The sequence below is a fragment of the Zea mays genome, chromosome 1 (assembly GCF_902167145.1).
Source record: "Zea mays cultivar B73 chromosome 1, Zm-B73-REFERENCE-NAM-5.0, whole genome shotgun sequence".
Lineage (NCBI taxonomy): Eukaryota > Viridiplantae > Streptophyta > Magnoliopsida > Poales > Poaceae > Zea > Zea mays.
In genome coordinates, this window is record NC_050096.1 from 196,234,347 (window position 1) to 196,251,419 (window position 17,073).

At 53.7% G+C, this 17,073-nt stretch overlaps 1 protein-coding gene and 1 pseudogene across 1 annotated transcript; both read left to right on the forward strand.

Moving 5' to 3' along the window:
* LOC103645157 (protein DETOXIFICATION 19-like) overlaps nt 1-12,760 on the forward strand; it is a 66,019-nt pseudogene extending 53,259 nt beyond the window's left edge.
* Nucleotides 12,761-13,239: 479 nt separating this feature from the next.
* LOC100194289 (60S ribosomal protein L32-like) lies at nt 13,240-16,246 on the forward strand. The gene is made up of 4 exons (NM_001371640.1): nt 13,240-13,307; nt 13,428-13,519; nt 15,609-15,790; nt 15,930-16,246. Exons 2-4 carry the CDS (start codon nt 13,430-13,432, stop codon nt 16,057-16,059), a joined length of 402 nt encoding a protein of 133 aa, NP_001358569.1. The 5' UTR covers nt 13,240-13,307; nt 13,428-13,429; the 3' UTR covers nt 16,060-16,246.
* The last annotated feature ends 827 nt before the right edge of the window (nt 16,247-17,073 follow it).

Consider the following 17,073-nt stretch of genomic DNA (forward strand, 5'->3'; position numbering starts at 1 on the left):
ACTTGTGGCCGACGTTGGGGAAGAGAAGCCCTTTGGTGACGGCGATGTTGGCGGCGTCCTCGTCGTCGGAGGAGTCGCTTGAGCTTTCGTCGGAGTCCCACTCCCGACAAACATGGGCATCACCGCCCTTCTTCTTGTAGTATCTTCTCTTTTCCTTCCTTCTCCCCTTCTTGTCGTCGCCCCTGTCACTATCACTTGATAATGGACATTTTGCAATAAAGTGACCGGGCTTACCACACTTGTAGCAAACTTTCTTGGAGCGGGACTTGTAGTCTTTCCCTCTCCTTTGCTTGAGGATTTGGCAGAAGCTCTTGATGACGAGCGCCATTTCCTCATTGTCGAGCTTGGAGGTGTCTATTGGTTGTCGACTTGGTGTAGACTCCTCCTTCTTGTCCTCCGTCGCCTTGAATGCGACGGGTTGAGCTTCGGATGTGGAGGGATCATCAAGCTCGTTGATCTTCCTCGAGCCTTCGATCATGCACTCAAAACTTACAAAATGGCCGATTACTTCCTCGGGGGTCATTTTAGTATATCTAGGATTACCACGAATTAATTGAACTTGAGTTGGGTTAAGGAAAATAAGAGATCTTAGAATAACCTTAACCACTTCATGGTCATCCCACTTTACGCTCCCGAGGTTGCGCACTTGGTTCACCAAGGTCTTGAGCCGGTTGTACATGTGTTGTGGCTCCTCCCCTTTGCGAAGCCAGAACCGACCGAGCTCCCCCTCGATCGTTTCCCGCTTGGTGATCTTGGTGAGCTCATCTCCCTCGTGCGCGGTTTTGAGCACATCCCAAACCTCCTTGGCGCTCTTCAACCCTTGCACTTTGTTATACTCCTCTCTACTTAAAGAGGCGAGGAGTATCGTTGTCGCTTGAGAGTTGAAGTGCTCGATTTGGGCCACCTCATCCTCATCATAATCCTTATCCCCTATGGATGGTACATGTGCACCAAACTCAACAACATCCCATATACTTTTGTGGAGTGAGGTTAGATGAAATCGCATTAAATCACTCCACCTAGCATAATCTTCACCATCAAAAGTTGGTGGTTTGCCTAATGGGACGGAAAGTAAAGGTGCATGTTTAGAAATTCGAGGGTAGTGTAGGGGGGTCTTACTAAACTTCTTACGCTCTTGGCGTTTAGAAGTTACGGAGGGCGTATCGGAGCCGGAGGTCGATGTTGATGAAGTGTCGGTCTCGTAGTAGACCACTTTCCTCATCCTCTTTTGCTTGTCCCCACTCCGATGCGGCTTGTGGGAAGAAGATTTTTCCTTCTTCTCTTTGTGATGAGAAGAAGATTTCTTCTCCTTCCCTTTGTTGGAGGAGCTCTTCTTTTTCTCCCTCCTCTTGGTGCGGGACTCTTCCGATGAAGTGCTCTCGTGGCTTGTAGTGGGCTTTTCGCCGGTTTCCATCTCCTTCTTGGCGTGATCTCCCGACATCACTTCGAGCGGTTAGGCTCTAATGAAGCACCGGGCTCTGATACCAATTGATAGTCGCCTAGAGGGGGGGTGAATAGGGCGAAACTGAAATTTACAAATATAAACACAACTACAAGCCGGGTTAGCGTTAGTAATAAAGAAACGAGTCCGCGAGAGAGGGTGCAAAACAAATCGCAAGCAAATGAAGAGTGTGACACGCGGATTTGTTTTACCGAGGTTCGGTTCTTGCAAACCTACTCCCCGTTGAGGTGGCCACAAAGGCCGGGTCTCTTTCAACCCTTCCCTCTCTCAAACGATCCCACGGATCGAGTGAGCTTTCTCTTCTCAATCACTTGGAACACAAAGTTCCCACAAGGACCACCACAAGTTTGGTGTCTCTTGCCTCAATTACAAGTGAGTTTGATCGCAATGAAAGAATCAAGAAAGAAGAAAGCAATCCAAGCGCAAGAGCTCGAAGGAACACAAGCAAATCACTCTCTCTAGTCACTATGGCGTTGTGTGGAATTTGGAGAGGATTTGATCTCTTTGGTGTGTCTAGAATTGAATGCTAGAGCTCTTGTAGTAGTTGGGAAGTGGAAAACTTGGATGCAATGAATGGTGGGGTGGTTGGGGTATTTATAGCCCCAACCACCAAAAGTGGCCGTTGGGAGGCTGTCTGTTCGATGGTGCACCGGACAGTCCGGTGCACACCGGACATGTCCGGTGCCCCCGCCACGTCATCACTGCTGTTGGATTCTGACCGTTGGAACTTCTGACTTGTGGGCCCGCCTGGGTGTCCGGTGCACACCGGACATGCACTGTTCCTTGTCCGGTGTGCCAGTATGGGCACGCTTGACTTCTGCGCGCGCTGCGCGCGCAATTAATGCGCCGCAGGTAGCCGTTGGCGCGGAGATAGTCGTTGCTCCGGAGTTGCACCGGACAGTCCGGTGCACACCGGACATGTCCGGTGAATTTTAGCGGACTAGCCGTTGGAGTTTCCCGAAGCTGGCGAGTTCCTGAGGCCGACCTCCCTTGGAGCACCGGACACTGTCCGGTGTACACCGGACAGTCCGGTGAATTATAGCGCGAGTGCCTCCAGAAATTCCCGAAGGTGGCGAGTTTGCGTTGGAGTCCTCTAGTGCACCGGACATGTCCGGTGGTGCACCGGACACTGTCCGGTGGCACACCGGACAGTCCGGTGCGCCAGACCAGAGGTGCCCTTGGTTCCCTCTTTGCTCCTTTGTTGAATCCAACTCTTGGTCTTTTTATTGGCTAAGTGTGAACCTTTAGCACCTTTATAACTTATATACTAGAGCAAACTATTTAGTCCAATTATTTGTGTTGGGCAATTCAACCACCAAAATTATTTAGGAACTAGGTGTAAGCCTAATTCCCTTTCAGCGTCGAACACGTGGAGCTTTCATTCTGCCCGTGTTCCACAGCTCACCCAAGTCGCAAACGTGCGAATCTTGGCAAAAATCCGGCGCGAGTCTTTTCCTGGCACCTAGGGCTGTCTCTCATCCGTGAGCTGCCATGGCAAATATGGCCTAGGTAGGGAGATCTCTGGTCGCCAAATCGGGTGTGTCACACTGCCCACCTCGCGACAAAAACCATGCCAAGGCATGTCAAACGTCCAAGTCTCGGGCTCAGCTTTTTCCAGTGGGTGCCTTGGGTGGTATGCCACATTTTTGGTATAGGACATTGGTGGATTTGATGCCAGCTTCGAGGTGAACACAACTGATCTTTAGTGTAGGTGTAGTTTTTGACTTAGAGAGAAATAGAGAGCTCTAGCTCTCTCTCCACTTGGAGATTTGATTTGGGGTTTCTCCAGGGGTCTTTTTGCAATATTTCCTTCCCCTAATTGCTGGTTATAAGGTTACTTAAGGTTTGGGTAAATATTACTCATGGTTTTGCACACTTGTTCACTCTCTTTTCCCTCTTATCTAGGGTTTTGGGAGATAGGGTTTAAGAGAGGTCTAGGGTTCTTCTCCCCTCTTATCCAAGGTAGTAAGTGTGCAAGGATTAGAGTAATGCTTTTGGTTACTCACAATCCTTGGTTAAAATCTAGCTTTCCAAGGCCCTCATGCTTTTGCTCCTTAAGTTCTTCCACATGTGATCATAGCCTTTAGTATCAAGGTGGGCTCTAGCCATGGTAACACCTGGGGTGTTACATTAGCGCCGCGATTGTGGTCGAGAGGAAAGAAGAGGGGCATGCATTGCCCGTTCAGAGGCCAGTCTACTTCATCAGCGAGGTACTGTCCGAAACCAAGATCCGCTATCCACAAGTTCAAAAGCTGCTCTACACGGTGATCCTGACACGGCGGAAGTTGCGACACTACTTCGAGTCTCATCCGGTAACTGTGGTGTCATCCTTCCCCCTGGGGGAGATCATCCAGTGCCGGGAGGCCTCGGGTAGGATTGCAAAGTGGGCGGTGGAAATCATGGGCGAGACAATCTCGTTCGCCCCTCGGAAGGCCATCAAGTCCCAGGTCTTGGCAGACTTCATGGTCGAATGGGTCGACACCCCGCTACCAACAGCTCCGATCCAACCGGAGCTCTGGACCATGTTCTTCGACGGGTCGCTGATGAAGACAGGAGCCGGCGCAGGCCTACTCTTCATCTCGCCCCTCGGGAAGCACCTACGCTATGTGCTACGCCTCCATTTCTCGGCGTCCAACAATGTGGCTGAGTACGAGGCTCTGGTCAACGGATTCCGAATCGCCATCGAGCTAGGGGTCCGACGCCTCGACGCTCGTGGTGACTCGCAGCTCGTCATCGACCAAGTCATGAAGAACTCCCACTGTCGCGACCCGAAGATGGAGGCCTACTGCGATGAGGTTCGGCGCCTGGAAGACAAGTTCTACGGGCTCGAGCTCAACCACATCGCTAGGCGCTACAACGAGACTGCGGACGAGCTGGCTAAAATAGCCTCGGGACGAACAACGGTTCCCCCGGACGTCTTCTCCCGGGATCTGCATCAACCCTCCGTCAAGATCGACGACACGCCCGAGCCTGAGGCGCCCTCGGCCCAGCCCGAAGTACCCTCGGCACAGCCCGAGGCACCCTCGGCTCGGCCCGAGGCACCCTCGGCTCGGCCCGAGACACCCTCGGTTCGGCCCAAGGTACCCTCGGCCCCCGAGGGCGAGACGCCGCGCGTCGAGGGGGAGCGAAGCGGGGTCACGCCTGATCAAAACTAGCAGACCCCGTATCTGCAATATCTCCACCTAGGAGAGCTAGCCCTCGACCGAGCCAAAGCTCGGCGGCTTGCGCGGCGGGCCAAGTCGTTCGTCTTGCTGGGAGATGGGAAGGAGCTCTACCACCGCAGCCCCTCAGGCATCCTCAAGCGATGCATTTCCATCACCGAAGGTCAGGAACTCCTCCAAGAGATACACTCGGGGGCTTGCGGCCATCACGCAGCACCTCGAGCCCTCGTCGGGAATGCTTTCCGACAAGGCTTCTACTGGCCGACGGCGGTGGCCGACGCCACTAGAATCGTCCGCACCTGCGAAGGGTGTCAGTTCTACGCAAGGCAGACCCACCTGCCCGCTCAGGCTCTGCAGACGATACCCATCACCTGGCCCTTTGTTGTGTGGGGTCTGGACCTCGTCGGCCCCTTGCAGAAGGCACCCGGGGGCTACACGCACCTGTTGGTCGCCATCGACAAATTCTCCAAGTGGATCAAGGTCCGACCCCTAAACAGCATCGGGTCCGAACAGGCGGTGGCGTTCTTCACCAACATCATCCATCGTTTCGGGGTCCCGAACTCCATCATCACCGACAACGGCACCCAGTTCACCGGCAGAAAGTTCCTGGACTTCCGCGAGGATCACCACATCCGGGTGGACTGGGCCGCCGTAGCTCACCCCATGTCAAATGGGCAAGTAGAGCGTGCCAACAGCATGATTCTACAAGGGCTCAAGCCTCGCATCTACAACGACCTCAACAAGTTCGGCAAGCGATGGATGAAGGAACTCCCCTCGGTGGTCTGGAGTCTGAGGACAACACCGAGCCGAGCCACGGGCTTCACGCCGTTCTTCCTAGTCTACGGGGTCGAGGCCGTCTTGCCCACAGACCTGGAATACGGCTCCCCGAGGACGAGGGCCTACACCGACCAAAGCAACCAAGCTAGTCGGGAGGACTCGTTGGACCAGCCGAAGGAGGCTCGGGACAGGGCCTTACTACACTCGGCGCGGTACCAGCAGTCCCTGCGACGCTACCACGCCCGAGGGGTCCGGTCCCGAGACCTCCAGGTGGACGACCTCGTGCTTCGGCTGCGACAAGACGCCCGAGGGCGGCACAAGCTCACGCCCCCCTGGGAGGGGCCGTTCGTCATCGCCAAAGTTCTGAAACCCGGAACGTACAAGCTGGCCAACAGTTAAGGCGAGGTCTACAGCAACGCTTGGAACATCCAACAGCTACGTCGTTTCTACCCTTAAGATGCTTTCAAGTTGTTCATATACCTCGCTCCCACACAAAGTTTAGTCATCAAGGAAGGGTCAGCCTCGCCTCGACAAAGCCTGACCCTCCCTCGGGGGCTAAAAAGGGGGGAACCCCCTCTGCGTCGAAATTTTCCTCGAAAAAAGATCTTTTCTGCCAGAGTGTCTTTCGTGCTTTTTGACTACTTCGAAAGTGGATCCTGAAAACGACGGGGTACACGTAAGCAGCCAAGGCTGACCGAGCCGAGGGACTCCTACGCCTCCGGGATACGGATACCTCACTCATCACCTTCTGCGATAAGTAACTCATGTTCGGATAAGTGATTCCGCGGACCGAACAAGTCTTCACGTTCGGAAGCTCTTCTGCCGAAGCGATTCTTCGAGCCTTCTCGACTGCGTCGGTGACAGAGCCCCATGGACGGGTAAGAGTGCGCGTAAGCGGCAAGGCCGACCGAGCCGAGGGACTCCTACGCCTCCAGGATATGGATACCTCACTCATCACCTTCCACGAGAAGCAACTCTCGCTCGCACAAACATTTCTGTTACCGACAAAAAAGTCCAGATACTCGAAACAAGAGGAAAAGAGACGTAGCTTTACAACACGGCGAGGGTGTGTTTTGGCCTCGGCGGCCGCAGGAAACACACGCTACAAGACAATCCGATCCTGCAGGCTCAGATCCTGACGCTTGAAGGGAGCAGCAGCACCCTCGGCGTCGACAACACCTTCGGCGAGGTCCGACCTAGCCTCGGACGGCGACGCGGTCCGAAGATCTCCACTCTGAAGGACGACGTCATCACCAAGCCTGGGCCATCGCCGCCAGGGTCTTCTCCGAGAATCCGGTCCGAGCAGGCGGCTCGGTCGATCACCCCGGGGCCTCGGCCAGCTGTCCTCCAAGGACTTCAGCCCGACCCGAGGCCTCGGCTGGTCAATTCCGGTGTCAGTCCCGCTAACGGACGACCCGGCTAGGCTCCGGCCAGCCAGGTCTTCTTTTCAAGCCAACTCTGCCTCTGTTCGCGCTGACACCGCTACCCCTGGCCTCGGCTCATCGAAGGGCGGCCGAGGGGTTCCTTTAACTAAGCAAGAGAAGCCTCGGGCAACAAGGTCGACCGAGCCGAGGGACTCCTACGCCTCCGGGATACGGATACCTCACTCGTCACCTTTGCACGGGGCGACTCACACTTGGTGAAGCGGTTCAGACAACCAACAGGTGAGTCTTAGTGCTCGAAAATGAGGAAAAACACGGCTCCATGCCAAAATTACATACATGTTCAGGCCCCGACAGCCACAATGAACAAAAACACTGGCATTCAAAGTGCCTTTACAAACGGAACTCCGGTTCCACCTCCGCAAGTACGAACAACCCCACTCGATGGGGGGGCTGCGGAGCAACAGAAGACTAACGAACGACGCGCCGTCGCCCGCTCCAGCAGCGGCGACGACGACGACTTCTGCTCCGGGGGGCCGAACAGCGGCAGCGATGACCTCAAGGCGGATGCTGCTGCCGGGAGGCCCCCGCCCATGTCCAAACTCGTGAGGCAAGGACGGGCAGAAGGCCGTAGAGTTGGAGGTCGGTCCGTGGGCGGCCCTGGCTGTCTCGCTGGCGGGAGAACCTCTTCCAGCTGCCGTGGCAGAAGCCGGCGTCGAGAGCGGCTCCGAAGCCACTCGCGTCCAAGAGCCAGGCACGCGGCAGCTGCCGGTGCCACGGACAACAACCGCCCTTCCCCCCGATCACTGAGGGAAGGAGCGGGCCGCCGCCCACGCAGGGGCCGACCCCAACTCTGGTGATGAAAATCCTTGAGGCTGAGGGAGGGGCAGAGGCCGCAGCCCGGCTCGCTTTCCCCCACCATCAAACTAGAGGTCACCGTCTTGGGTGACCGCCGGCGGAGGGGTGCAGCCAGGCTGCATGATGAAAATACTTGAAGCCGAACGATGGCTGAAAGGTACCAACTCCCACAGAGTTGCGTTCCTCCAACGGTGAGGCGGAAAGACGGCGAGTATCCCCCATCCTGGGGCTTGGAAGGTGGAAAGACACGATGCATAAGGGAGCGCGAAGACATGGTCGCCTTCCAAGGGGGGTCACCCTCCTTTTAAAGGCGGCTCTCCCTACTTGCGTCCCCAGTCGTCGCGGGCTGAATCTTTTCCAACACGCTCCAAGGTCTTCCCCTGCGGCGCGGGGGCTGGGTCCCACACGTCATGCAAGCCGGCTCAAAGCAGAAGAAGCCAAACCACCGCGCGCTGTGCGTACAACCGCCCAGCGGTTACAAGCGACTCTCCACTTTTGCCCAGACCAGCGGGCGAAAGGGCGGGCAGCCATGCAGGCGGCATGCAACCGCGCCAAGTGGGCGCACTTCTCCGACTCCCAACACGCCCGGCATGGAGGCCCAGGCCCACGCGTCATACAACCAGCGCGCCGAGTGCTTCGTGCATGCAACTACACCGCCACTTGCGCCACCACCGCGCCTCCTCGACTGTGGAACCGATACCGCGACTCGAGGCGACCCAGAGCATGACCCAGTGGCGCCAGCCTGGCGCGACGGTCAATGCGGCCAAAATGGGCCGGCAGTAATGGCGGTGGCAGGCGGGCAGGAGCAGCGGTCACGTCGCCAGCCAAGCCTACGTCCCATCCGGGGGCAGCGAGAGAACCCTCTCTCACGGCGTGAAGACAACGCGCCCGCGTTCCGTTCCTCGAACGGCTCGCGCACGCGCAACGGCCGCCCCGCCAACCACTCGCCCCGTCGCATTAACTCCGCGGCGGGACAGGCGGCGCCTCTGGCAGGAGAAGCGGGCGACGCTTCGCCTTCGCCATAATGACCACGTCAAAAAAGGTACGCCGCGTCGTTCAATTTTCGTATCCTTTTCCTTTTCCCTCTTTCTCTCTCTTGCAACAGGGACCGGAAAAGGGGGATACCCCGAAAAGGATCCTTCCCCGTGAAGGAACCAGGCTCCGAGCCTCCCTACTGATCAGAGGTTCGAAGGCTGGCCCCTCGGAAGGGTTCAACAGCCGCCTCAGATCGCGTGGGCCCTACACCCACTACTAGTCAGAGGTTCGAAGGCCGGCCCCTCGGAAGGGTTCAACGGTCGCCTCAGGCTACTCGGGCTCCGCGCCCGCTACTGATCAGGGGTTCGAAGGCTGGCCCCCGAAGGGTTCACAGTCGCCTCAGACACAGAGCGAGGGATGACCATGGGTACGTTCGATACATAACCAAGGCTCGGGCTGCGCTCCCGAGGTACCCTAGGACATTTCCGAGACCAGCGGGAACGATCTTGTAACGGAATCCCATCAGAGGGAGGCATCGAGCCCTCGGACCCCGTCGCCAGGGGACCGGGTCCGGCAGATCACCCGCAGGTACTTTTGGGCGTGCCTCTGGGCCCCTAGCCGACCCCTAACGAACGGGGCACGGACGTCCACTCGGATTACCCGCCTGCAACTCACTGGAGACACCATGTTCGGCGCCCATCGAGGGCAACATGGCGCTTTCCCCCTCTCCTCCTTGCGGAAAGGCGACGCAGAGGCGTATATAAAAAAGTCGAGTCTGTCCCTGATCGCCCTCTCACCCTGTGCAGAGGCTCGGGGGCTGCTCTCGCAAACCCGGCTCCGGCCGAACCGTTGACAGCGTCAACATACCAGCCCAAGAACTTGGGACCCGACCGTACACCCGGGCTACGGCCAGCTCGCATGAGGGAACGACCAGACCAGCCGAAGCATTACGCGAGGCATTAAGACCTCGGAGGAGTGAAACCACTCCTCCGAGGCCTCGTGGGCTACACCCGGCGGGTGCGCTCGCACGCACCCACCGGAACAAAACGCAACCGAGAAAGGCTGGTCCCCTTGCAAAAAAAGTGCGACGAAAGCCTCCAAGCGAGTGCTAACACTCCCTTCGAGGCTCGGGGGCTACTGTCGGGGACCATAATTAGGGGTACCCTCAAGGCTCCTAATTCTCAGCTGGTAACCCCCATCAGCATAAAGCTGCAAAGGCCTGATGGGTGCGATTAAGTCAGGGATCGGTCCATTCGAAGGACGCAATCACGCCTCGCCCGAGCCTATCCTCGGACAAGGGCAGCCGACCCCGGAGGATTTCCGTCTCGCCCGAGGCCCCCCTCCAGCGGCGAACATATTTCCGGCTCGCCCGAGGCCCTGTCTTCGCCAAGAAGCAACCCTGACCAAATCGCCGCGCCGACCGACCAAATTGCAGGAGCATTTAATGCAAAGGTGGCCTGACACCTTTATCCTGACGCGCGCCTCCCAGCCGGCAGAGCCGAAGTGACCGCCGTCACTTCGCCGCTCCACTGACCAGCCTGACAGAAAGACAGCGCCGCCTGCGCCGCTCCAACTGCGGTGCCACTTGACAGAGTGAGACTGACAGGTAGTCAGGCCCGGCCACAGGCACCATAGGAAGCTCCGCTTCGCCCGACCCAGGGCTCGGACTCGGGCTAAGCCCCGGAAGACGGCGAACTCCGCTCCGCCCGACCCAGGGCTCGGACTCGGGCTAAGCCCCGGAAGACGGCGAACTCCGCTCCGCCCGACCCAGGGCTCGGACTCGGGCTCAGCCCCAGAAGACGACGAACTCCGCTCCGCCCGACCCAGGGCTCGGACTTGGGCTCAGCCCCAGAAGACGACGAACTCCGCTCCGCCCGACCCAGGGCTCGGACTTGGGCTCAGCCCCAGAAGACGACGAACTCCGCTTCGCCCGACCCCAGGGCTCGGACTCCGCCCTGGCCTCAGCCGACGGTCTCCGCCTCGCCCGACCCAGGGGCTCGAACTCGATGTCGGCCACGGAAGACAGACTCGACCTCGACTTCGGAGGAGCTTCCACATCGCCCAATCTAGGGCGCAGACCGGCCACGTCAACAGGAGGTGCCATCATCACCCTACCCCGAGCTGACTCGGGCCACGGGGAACAAGACCGGCGTCCCATCTAGCTCGCGGATGGCGCCCCGCATACTCTGTGACGACGGCGGCTCTCAGCCCCCTTACGGAAGCAGGAGGACGTCAGCAAGGACTCAACAGCTCCGACAGCTGTCCCTCCGCCGGGCTCCATCGCTCCTCCGACGGCCACGACATCACACCGGTTGGGTGCCAAAATCTCTCCGGCTGCCACGACGGCATGTACTTAGGGCGCTAGCTCTCCTCCGCTAGACACGTAGCACTCTGCTACACCCCCCATTGTACACCTAGATCCTCTCCTTACGCCTATAAAAGGAAGGACCAGGGCCCTCTTAGAGAGGGTTGGCCGCGCGGGGACGAGGACGAGACAGGCGCTCGCGTGAGGCTGCTCGCTCCCTCTCCCGCGTGGACGCTTGTAACCCCCTACTGCAAGCGCACCCGACCTGGGCGCGGGACGAACATGAAGGCCGCGGGATTCCCACCTCTCTCACGCCGGTCTCCGGCCGCCTCACTCTCCCCCCTTCGCGCTCGGCCTCGCGCTCGACCCATCTGGGCTGGGGCACGCGGCGACATTCACTCGTCGGCTTAGGGACCCCCCGGTCTCGAAACGCCGACAAATTTGATCTCTTGAGTGTGTCTAGAATTGAATGCTAGAGCTCTTGTAAGTAGTTGGAAGGTGGAAAACTTGGATGACTTGAATGTGGGGTGGTTGGGGGTATTTATAACCCCAACCACCAAACTAGCCGTTTGATGGAGGCTGCTGTCGCATGGCGCACCGGACAGTCCGGTGTGCCACCAGACACTGTCCGGTGCGCCAGCCACGTCACCAGGCCGTTGGGTTCCGACCGTTGGAGCTCTGACTTGTAGGCCTGTCTGGCTGTCCGGTGGTGCACCGGACAAGTCCTGTAGACTGTCCGGTGTGCCACCCGCGCGTGCTCTGCTCCTCTGCGCGCGCTGGCGCGCATTAAATGCGTTGCAGACGACAGTTGGCGCGAAGTATCCGTTGCTCCGCTGGCTCACCGGACAGTCTGGTGTGCACCGGACATGTCTGGTGAATTATAGCGGAGCGGAAATCCGAAGCTGGCGAGTTCAGAGCCGCTTTCCTCTGGAGCACCGGACACTGTTCGATGTGCACCGGACATATCCGGTGAATTATAGCGAAGCGCCTCTAAAAATTCCCAAAGGCGCGAAGTTTGGCTTGAAGTCCCCTGGTGCACCGGACACTGTCCGGTGGCACACCGGACAGTCCGGTGCGCCAGACCAGGGCTGCCTTCGGTTATCCCTTGCTCTTTTTATTGAACCCAATTCTTGGTCTTTTTATTGGCTAAGTGTGAACCTTTGGCACCTGTATAACTTATACACTAGAGCAAACTAGTTAGTCCAATTTATTTGTGTTGGGTAATTCAACCACCAAAATCATTTAGGAAATAGGTGTAAGCCTAATTCCCTTTCAGTGTCCAACAAGCTGGGAGTCCGGAACATCGCTAACGCCAGGAAGGCACTCACCGTGTCGTTGGCGCTGTCCGTGACGCTGGGGGTGGCGTTCCTGCTGCTCCTGGGCCTCGGCCACGACCTCTAGGTGTGCCTCTTCACCACCAGCGAGGCCGTGGTCAGCGCCTTCGCCTCCATGACGCTGCTGCTCATCGGCTCCGTCGTGCTCGACTCCACGCAGAGGGTGCTCTGCGGCGTCGCCAGGGGCTGCGGGTGGTAGCACCTGGCGGCGTGGACCAACCTGGTGGCGTATGTCATCGGCTTGCCGCTCGCGATCACGCTCGCCTTCCAAACCAAGGTACATGATCTGTTCTATTCTGAATAAATGAATGTTCATGTACCAAATAATTAATGAATGTTAATGTACCAAATTAACAATGCATGCCTGTGTCATCCAGGGGCTGTGGATGGGGCAGATATGCAGCCTCCTCTGCCAGAATTACGTCCTCTTTTTCATCACCCTGCGAACCAACTGGCAGGAGTTAGACCTGGCCATGTTCAACAAGGACAACAATTTTGTCTGCTAGGAATCTAGAAAGAGTTTTTCTTTTCTTTTTTGCCATGTGCTGTTACTGAAACATTGAACCATCAGCATCAGGCTTCGACAGAGTTGTCTGGTGTTTGCTCATTAGCCATTATCAATTCATCATCAGTGTAACACTACAAATTGTAATATTTGGAATCTCGGAGATAGAAATTAAAAATGTTCTAATACGCTAATATAGCTGACGCTTTGTTGATAGGCGCCTCCTGTTCTAGTCACCATAAAAAGCAGCAAGAATGTAAGGAGACGTCACAATATGGGCCAGACCTGGCTTAGCCACCTAAAGAAGCCCATCTAAAGCAGACCCAGCCCAAGGACTCAACTGACTCTCTTCTTTTCTGTATATTTGTCATTTTATCAAACTAAGGCCCAATAATATAGGAGCCCATCCACTCCGATCCAGCCATCCGACTCGGTTACAACAGTCCACATCCCAGCAGTTCGTCCGCTAGGGTTTTAGCCCGGTACCCCGAATCCCGCTCCTCCGCCGCCTCGCGTCCACCCTTCCTCTTGGCGCGCTCCGATCCAAGGTTCCTGCCGCCTCCTCGTCGGCGAAAGTCTCCCTCTATTTTCCTCGTTCCTTCGCTCCTTGTTCCCCGTCTCACGTCTCCGCGTTCGCTGTTGCCTGTTTGTGATCGGTGACGGAGCAGAGATGGCGGTGCCGCTGCTGACAAAGAAGATCGTGAAGAAGCGGGTCAAGCAGTTCAAGAGGCCCCATCTCGACCGCTATAAGTGCCTTAAGGTCTGAAGCTTCATCCTCTTCTCATCTCTGGAATGTATGTGTGTGTGTGTGTGTGTGCCTCGTGCTGCCTTCTTCGCAGCCGGATCTGTGCGCTTGATAGAAGTCGTTATTTTGCAGAGCAGCGCTTTTGTTGAGTTGCTTTAGTTTAACACCTGATGTATGGATACAGAATTTATCCCTATGGTTTTTTACCTTCTGAACATGCTTATTAAAGCAGTAAAACGATAAAATGTTAGGAGCCGCCTTTTTAACCTTTAAACGTTCAAAAGTCTTTTCAGACATTGACATAAAACTACAAAAGTCCATGATAAAATATGCTCATACTCATTAGTTCAATTCTCAAAACAAATAGCATAAAAGGAAGTTGATCAAGTTCAATCACATAGGTCTATGCATCTAGGCACTCTGGTGGCGGTGCTAGAGTAGGGAGGTGGGCGGCAGCAGGCGCCCGAGGTGGGCGATGAGGGTTGGTGCTGGGGGAGGGAGGCGGGCGGCGCTGGAGGTGCAGCTCATGGCGGAGCTGGAGTAGACCCTGCCTGGTGGAGATGTGGGTTGTGGAGGCCAGCGGCGCTATGAGAGGCGAGAAAATGGAGCTAGAGGCCAGCGGCTTGACCTGTGAGCTGATGTGCCTCACAGAGTTGGGCCTTTGAGTTGAGAGTTCCTACACTCTAAAGTGCCCGAAACACGAGTTAAACATCCAAAGATGTTTAAACGCGTTTCACGGATGTTCTACGCGATGTGGTCAAAACATCCTCCAGCTCATAAATACATTTTACCGTTTAACTTCGCTTAAATGTCATTTTCATAACCATGCTTGTAAAATCGTATGCTGGTTTATTTGTACATAGATCTTCCCTGATAAAATTTCTATTTAGCTGCCTGGTTTAATCGTACCTAGATCTGGAACGGCATGTTGATGCTTTGTGACAGCAAGATACACATTTGTTTTTTCTAGATTAACTGCTTGAAACCGTAAATAACCTACAGATACGCACTCATTCTGTTTGGATTAAAGTGTATTTTGGCTCCCAGGGTTGTATCTACACAAGAAGTTTATTTTGGCTCTGATACATGCTTCGACATTGTTTTTTGCCTTGTGCAATGGATTCTTCACTTGCTTGAAATTGTGGACCGGAGTAATTTTTTGCAGGCATCTAATTGTGTGTAGAAATACAGAACAAACGTAGGATTTTCAAGGCGTGCATGATGAATTATCATTATTTTGCAACAATTTTGTTATCCTCTAGTTCTGTTGGGTACATCAGTCATCAACTAGTACAGAGAACCATGATTGCATCAACTGAAATTTTTAGCAGCACCTTTCGAAAGCTGTATTGTTTAAAAATTTGTTTGATTGCAGCAGTATATAGAGATTACCTAATTGATCTTTAGCTGATTACCTTAGTACTGTTATCTTGTTTCAGATTGCAATGGTTTATTTGTTATCAGAGCGCGGTATATAGAGATTACCTAATTGATCTTTAGCTGATTACCTTAGTACTGTTATCTTGTTTCAGATTGCAGCAGTCAGTTAATGCTGATTGCAATGGTTTATTTGTTATCATAGCGCGGTATATAGAGATTACCTAATTGATCTTTAGCTGATTACACTAGTACTGTTATCTTGTTTCAGATTGCAGCTTCAGTATTTTTGTAATTAGGTAATGCTGCGCTACTGGATAAAATTTTGTTCTCGCTACTTAGCTTCTAGTTCTGTATTTTTTTTATCACAATGAAGTTTTAATATTTTCTTTGATTGTGATGGTTTTTAAATTTGGACTCAGTTTTGAAACTGGCTATGTGTACTATATGGATTGTATTGTACTATTTTTTAATGCACTAAGAGGTTACTGATGTTAGTAACCCTTGTTTGTATACGCTTTTACTGATGGTTAGCCAAATAATGAAAATGTTGTAGTTTCTGGTAGAACATTATGGATGTTGGATTAGTTTCACAATTACTTTCAATCATCTCTTGACTCAATATTATGGATGTTTAACCCATATCTTTGTGTTTATCTCCCTCTATATCATTATCTATAATTCTATATTCTAGAGGACTAACTATGACTGTTTATTGTTTGTACAGCCAAGCTGGCGCAGGCCAAAGGGTATTGACTCCCGTGTCAGGAGGAAGTTCAAGGGATGCACCTTGATGCCCAACATTGGTTACGGCTCTGACAAATCAACCAGGCACTACCTCCCCAACAAGTTCAAGAAGTTTGTGGTGCACAATGTCTCTGAGCTGGAGTTGCTCATGATGCACAACAGGTATCAATTTACATTTCCAACCTTTCTTTTGCCATTGCCTGTGTCAGCTGATTGTGATTTTTCCCGTGTGTGTGTTTGTAAACCATTTTCTCTTGAAGTTTTTTTACTGATGCAATGCACCCTTACCTTGCACACATAGAACCTACTGTGCCGAGATCGCCCACAACGTTTCAACCAAGAAGCGCAAGGAGATTGTTGAACGTGCCGCGCAGCTCGACATTGTGGTCACCAACAAGCTCGCCAGGCTCCGCAGCCAGGAGGATGAGTAGTCTGGTTTCTTGTCACAACGGCCAAATAGATCCTGCCATTCCCGGCTGTAGGAAACTACTCTGCTTTGTGCCTTGTTAGTACTTAGAATACCAGACATTTCTACATTTTTGGTACCAGTAGCGACTTCTATGTGGCATATTCTACTGTTATCTTGCGTCTTAATTACCTGCACCTCATGGTTTCATTGGTGTCGTATGTCATCCTTGCATTGGTGGGCAATTCATGGCCGCGCAGGGTGCGCGTATGGTGGTTTTGCTTATTTTATCCAGTCTATGGGTAGCAAAGGGATTGTTGTATGGTTGCATGACAAGTTTGGTCAGGTTTGCTAAAATGATGGATTTGTTTGCCCTCTACCATTTGGGCTGTTGCTGGCTAGCGCACAACACTACTGGATAGGTTAATGCAAGTATGCAATGTACTCTATCCCACGTACAGTTTTTAATGCAAAAAATGCAATATACTTGTTATGATACAAGAGCCTCTCTAAATGTGTGTTTATTTTTACCAAACTAAAGTTTAGTACCTGTAATGTTTGAATGACAGTTACGAGTACTAAATATAGTTTAATTATAGAACTAATTACACCGATGAAGACTAGACCATCTAGCGAACTCTGCTGGTAAGAGTGAAGATATAGATGTCGTATTTTTTTAAGAGTGCTAACTCTGCTGGTAAGAGTGAAGATATAGATGTCGTATTTTTTTAAGAGTGCTAGAAAAACAGATAATATTTGGTGAAAATTAAATGACGTTGCTGGCGTCACCGGTGCCGGCGCCACTGCTCCACGACAAAGATCTTTGTCGGTTGCGCGTTAGGTGAACCTATACTATTCCATGGCTGGTAGTAGTTTGAGGCTTAGTATTAATTATGGGTGATAATAGGCTCTATCTTTAATTTACAGTCTTGTTTCTATTTATTTTTTGGACTAAAATTTATTTAAGGTTTTACTAATTTATGAAGAAGCATTTGGATAGCAGTATAGCACAGCAGTGTAAAAGGAAAAAAGCAGGTAA

Excerpts from the sequence above, each read along its gene's own strand:
- LOC100194289 (NM_001371640.1), top strand. The coding sequence starts at position 13,430 with ATGGCGGTGCCGCTGCTGACAAAGAAGATCGTGAAGAAGCGGGTCAAG. Across the intron at positions 13,520-15,608 it reads ACCGCTATAAGTGCCTTAAG|CCAAGCTGGCGCAGGCCAAA; the intron begins GTCTGAAGCTTC and ends TTGTTTGTACAG. Across the intron at positions 15,791-15,929 it reads TTGCTCATGATGCACAACAG|AACCTACTGTGCCGAGATCG; the intron begins GTATCAATTTAC and ends TTGCACACATAG.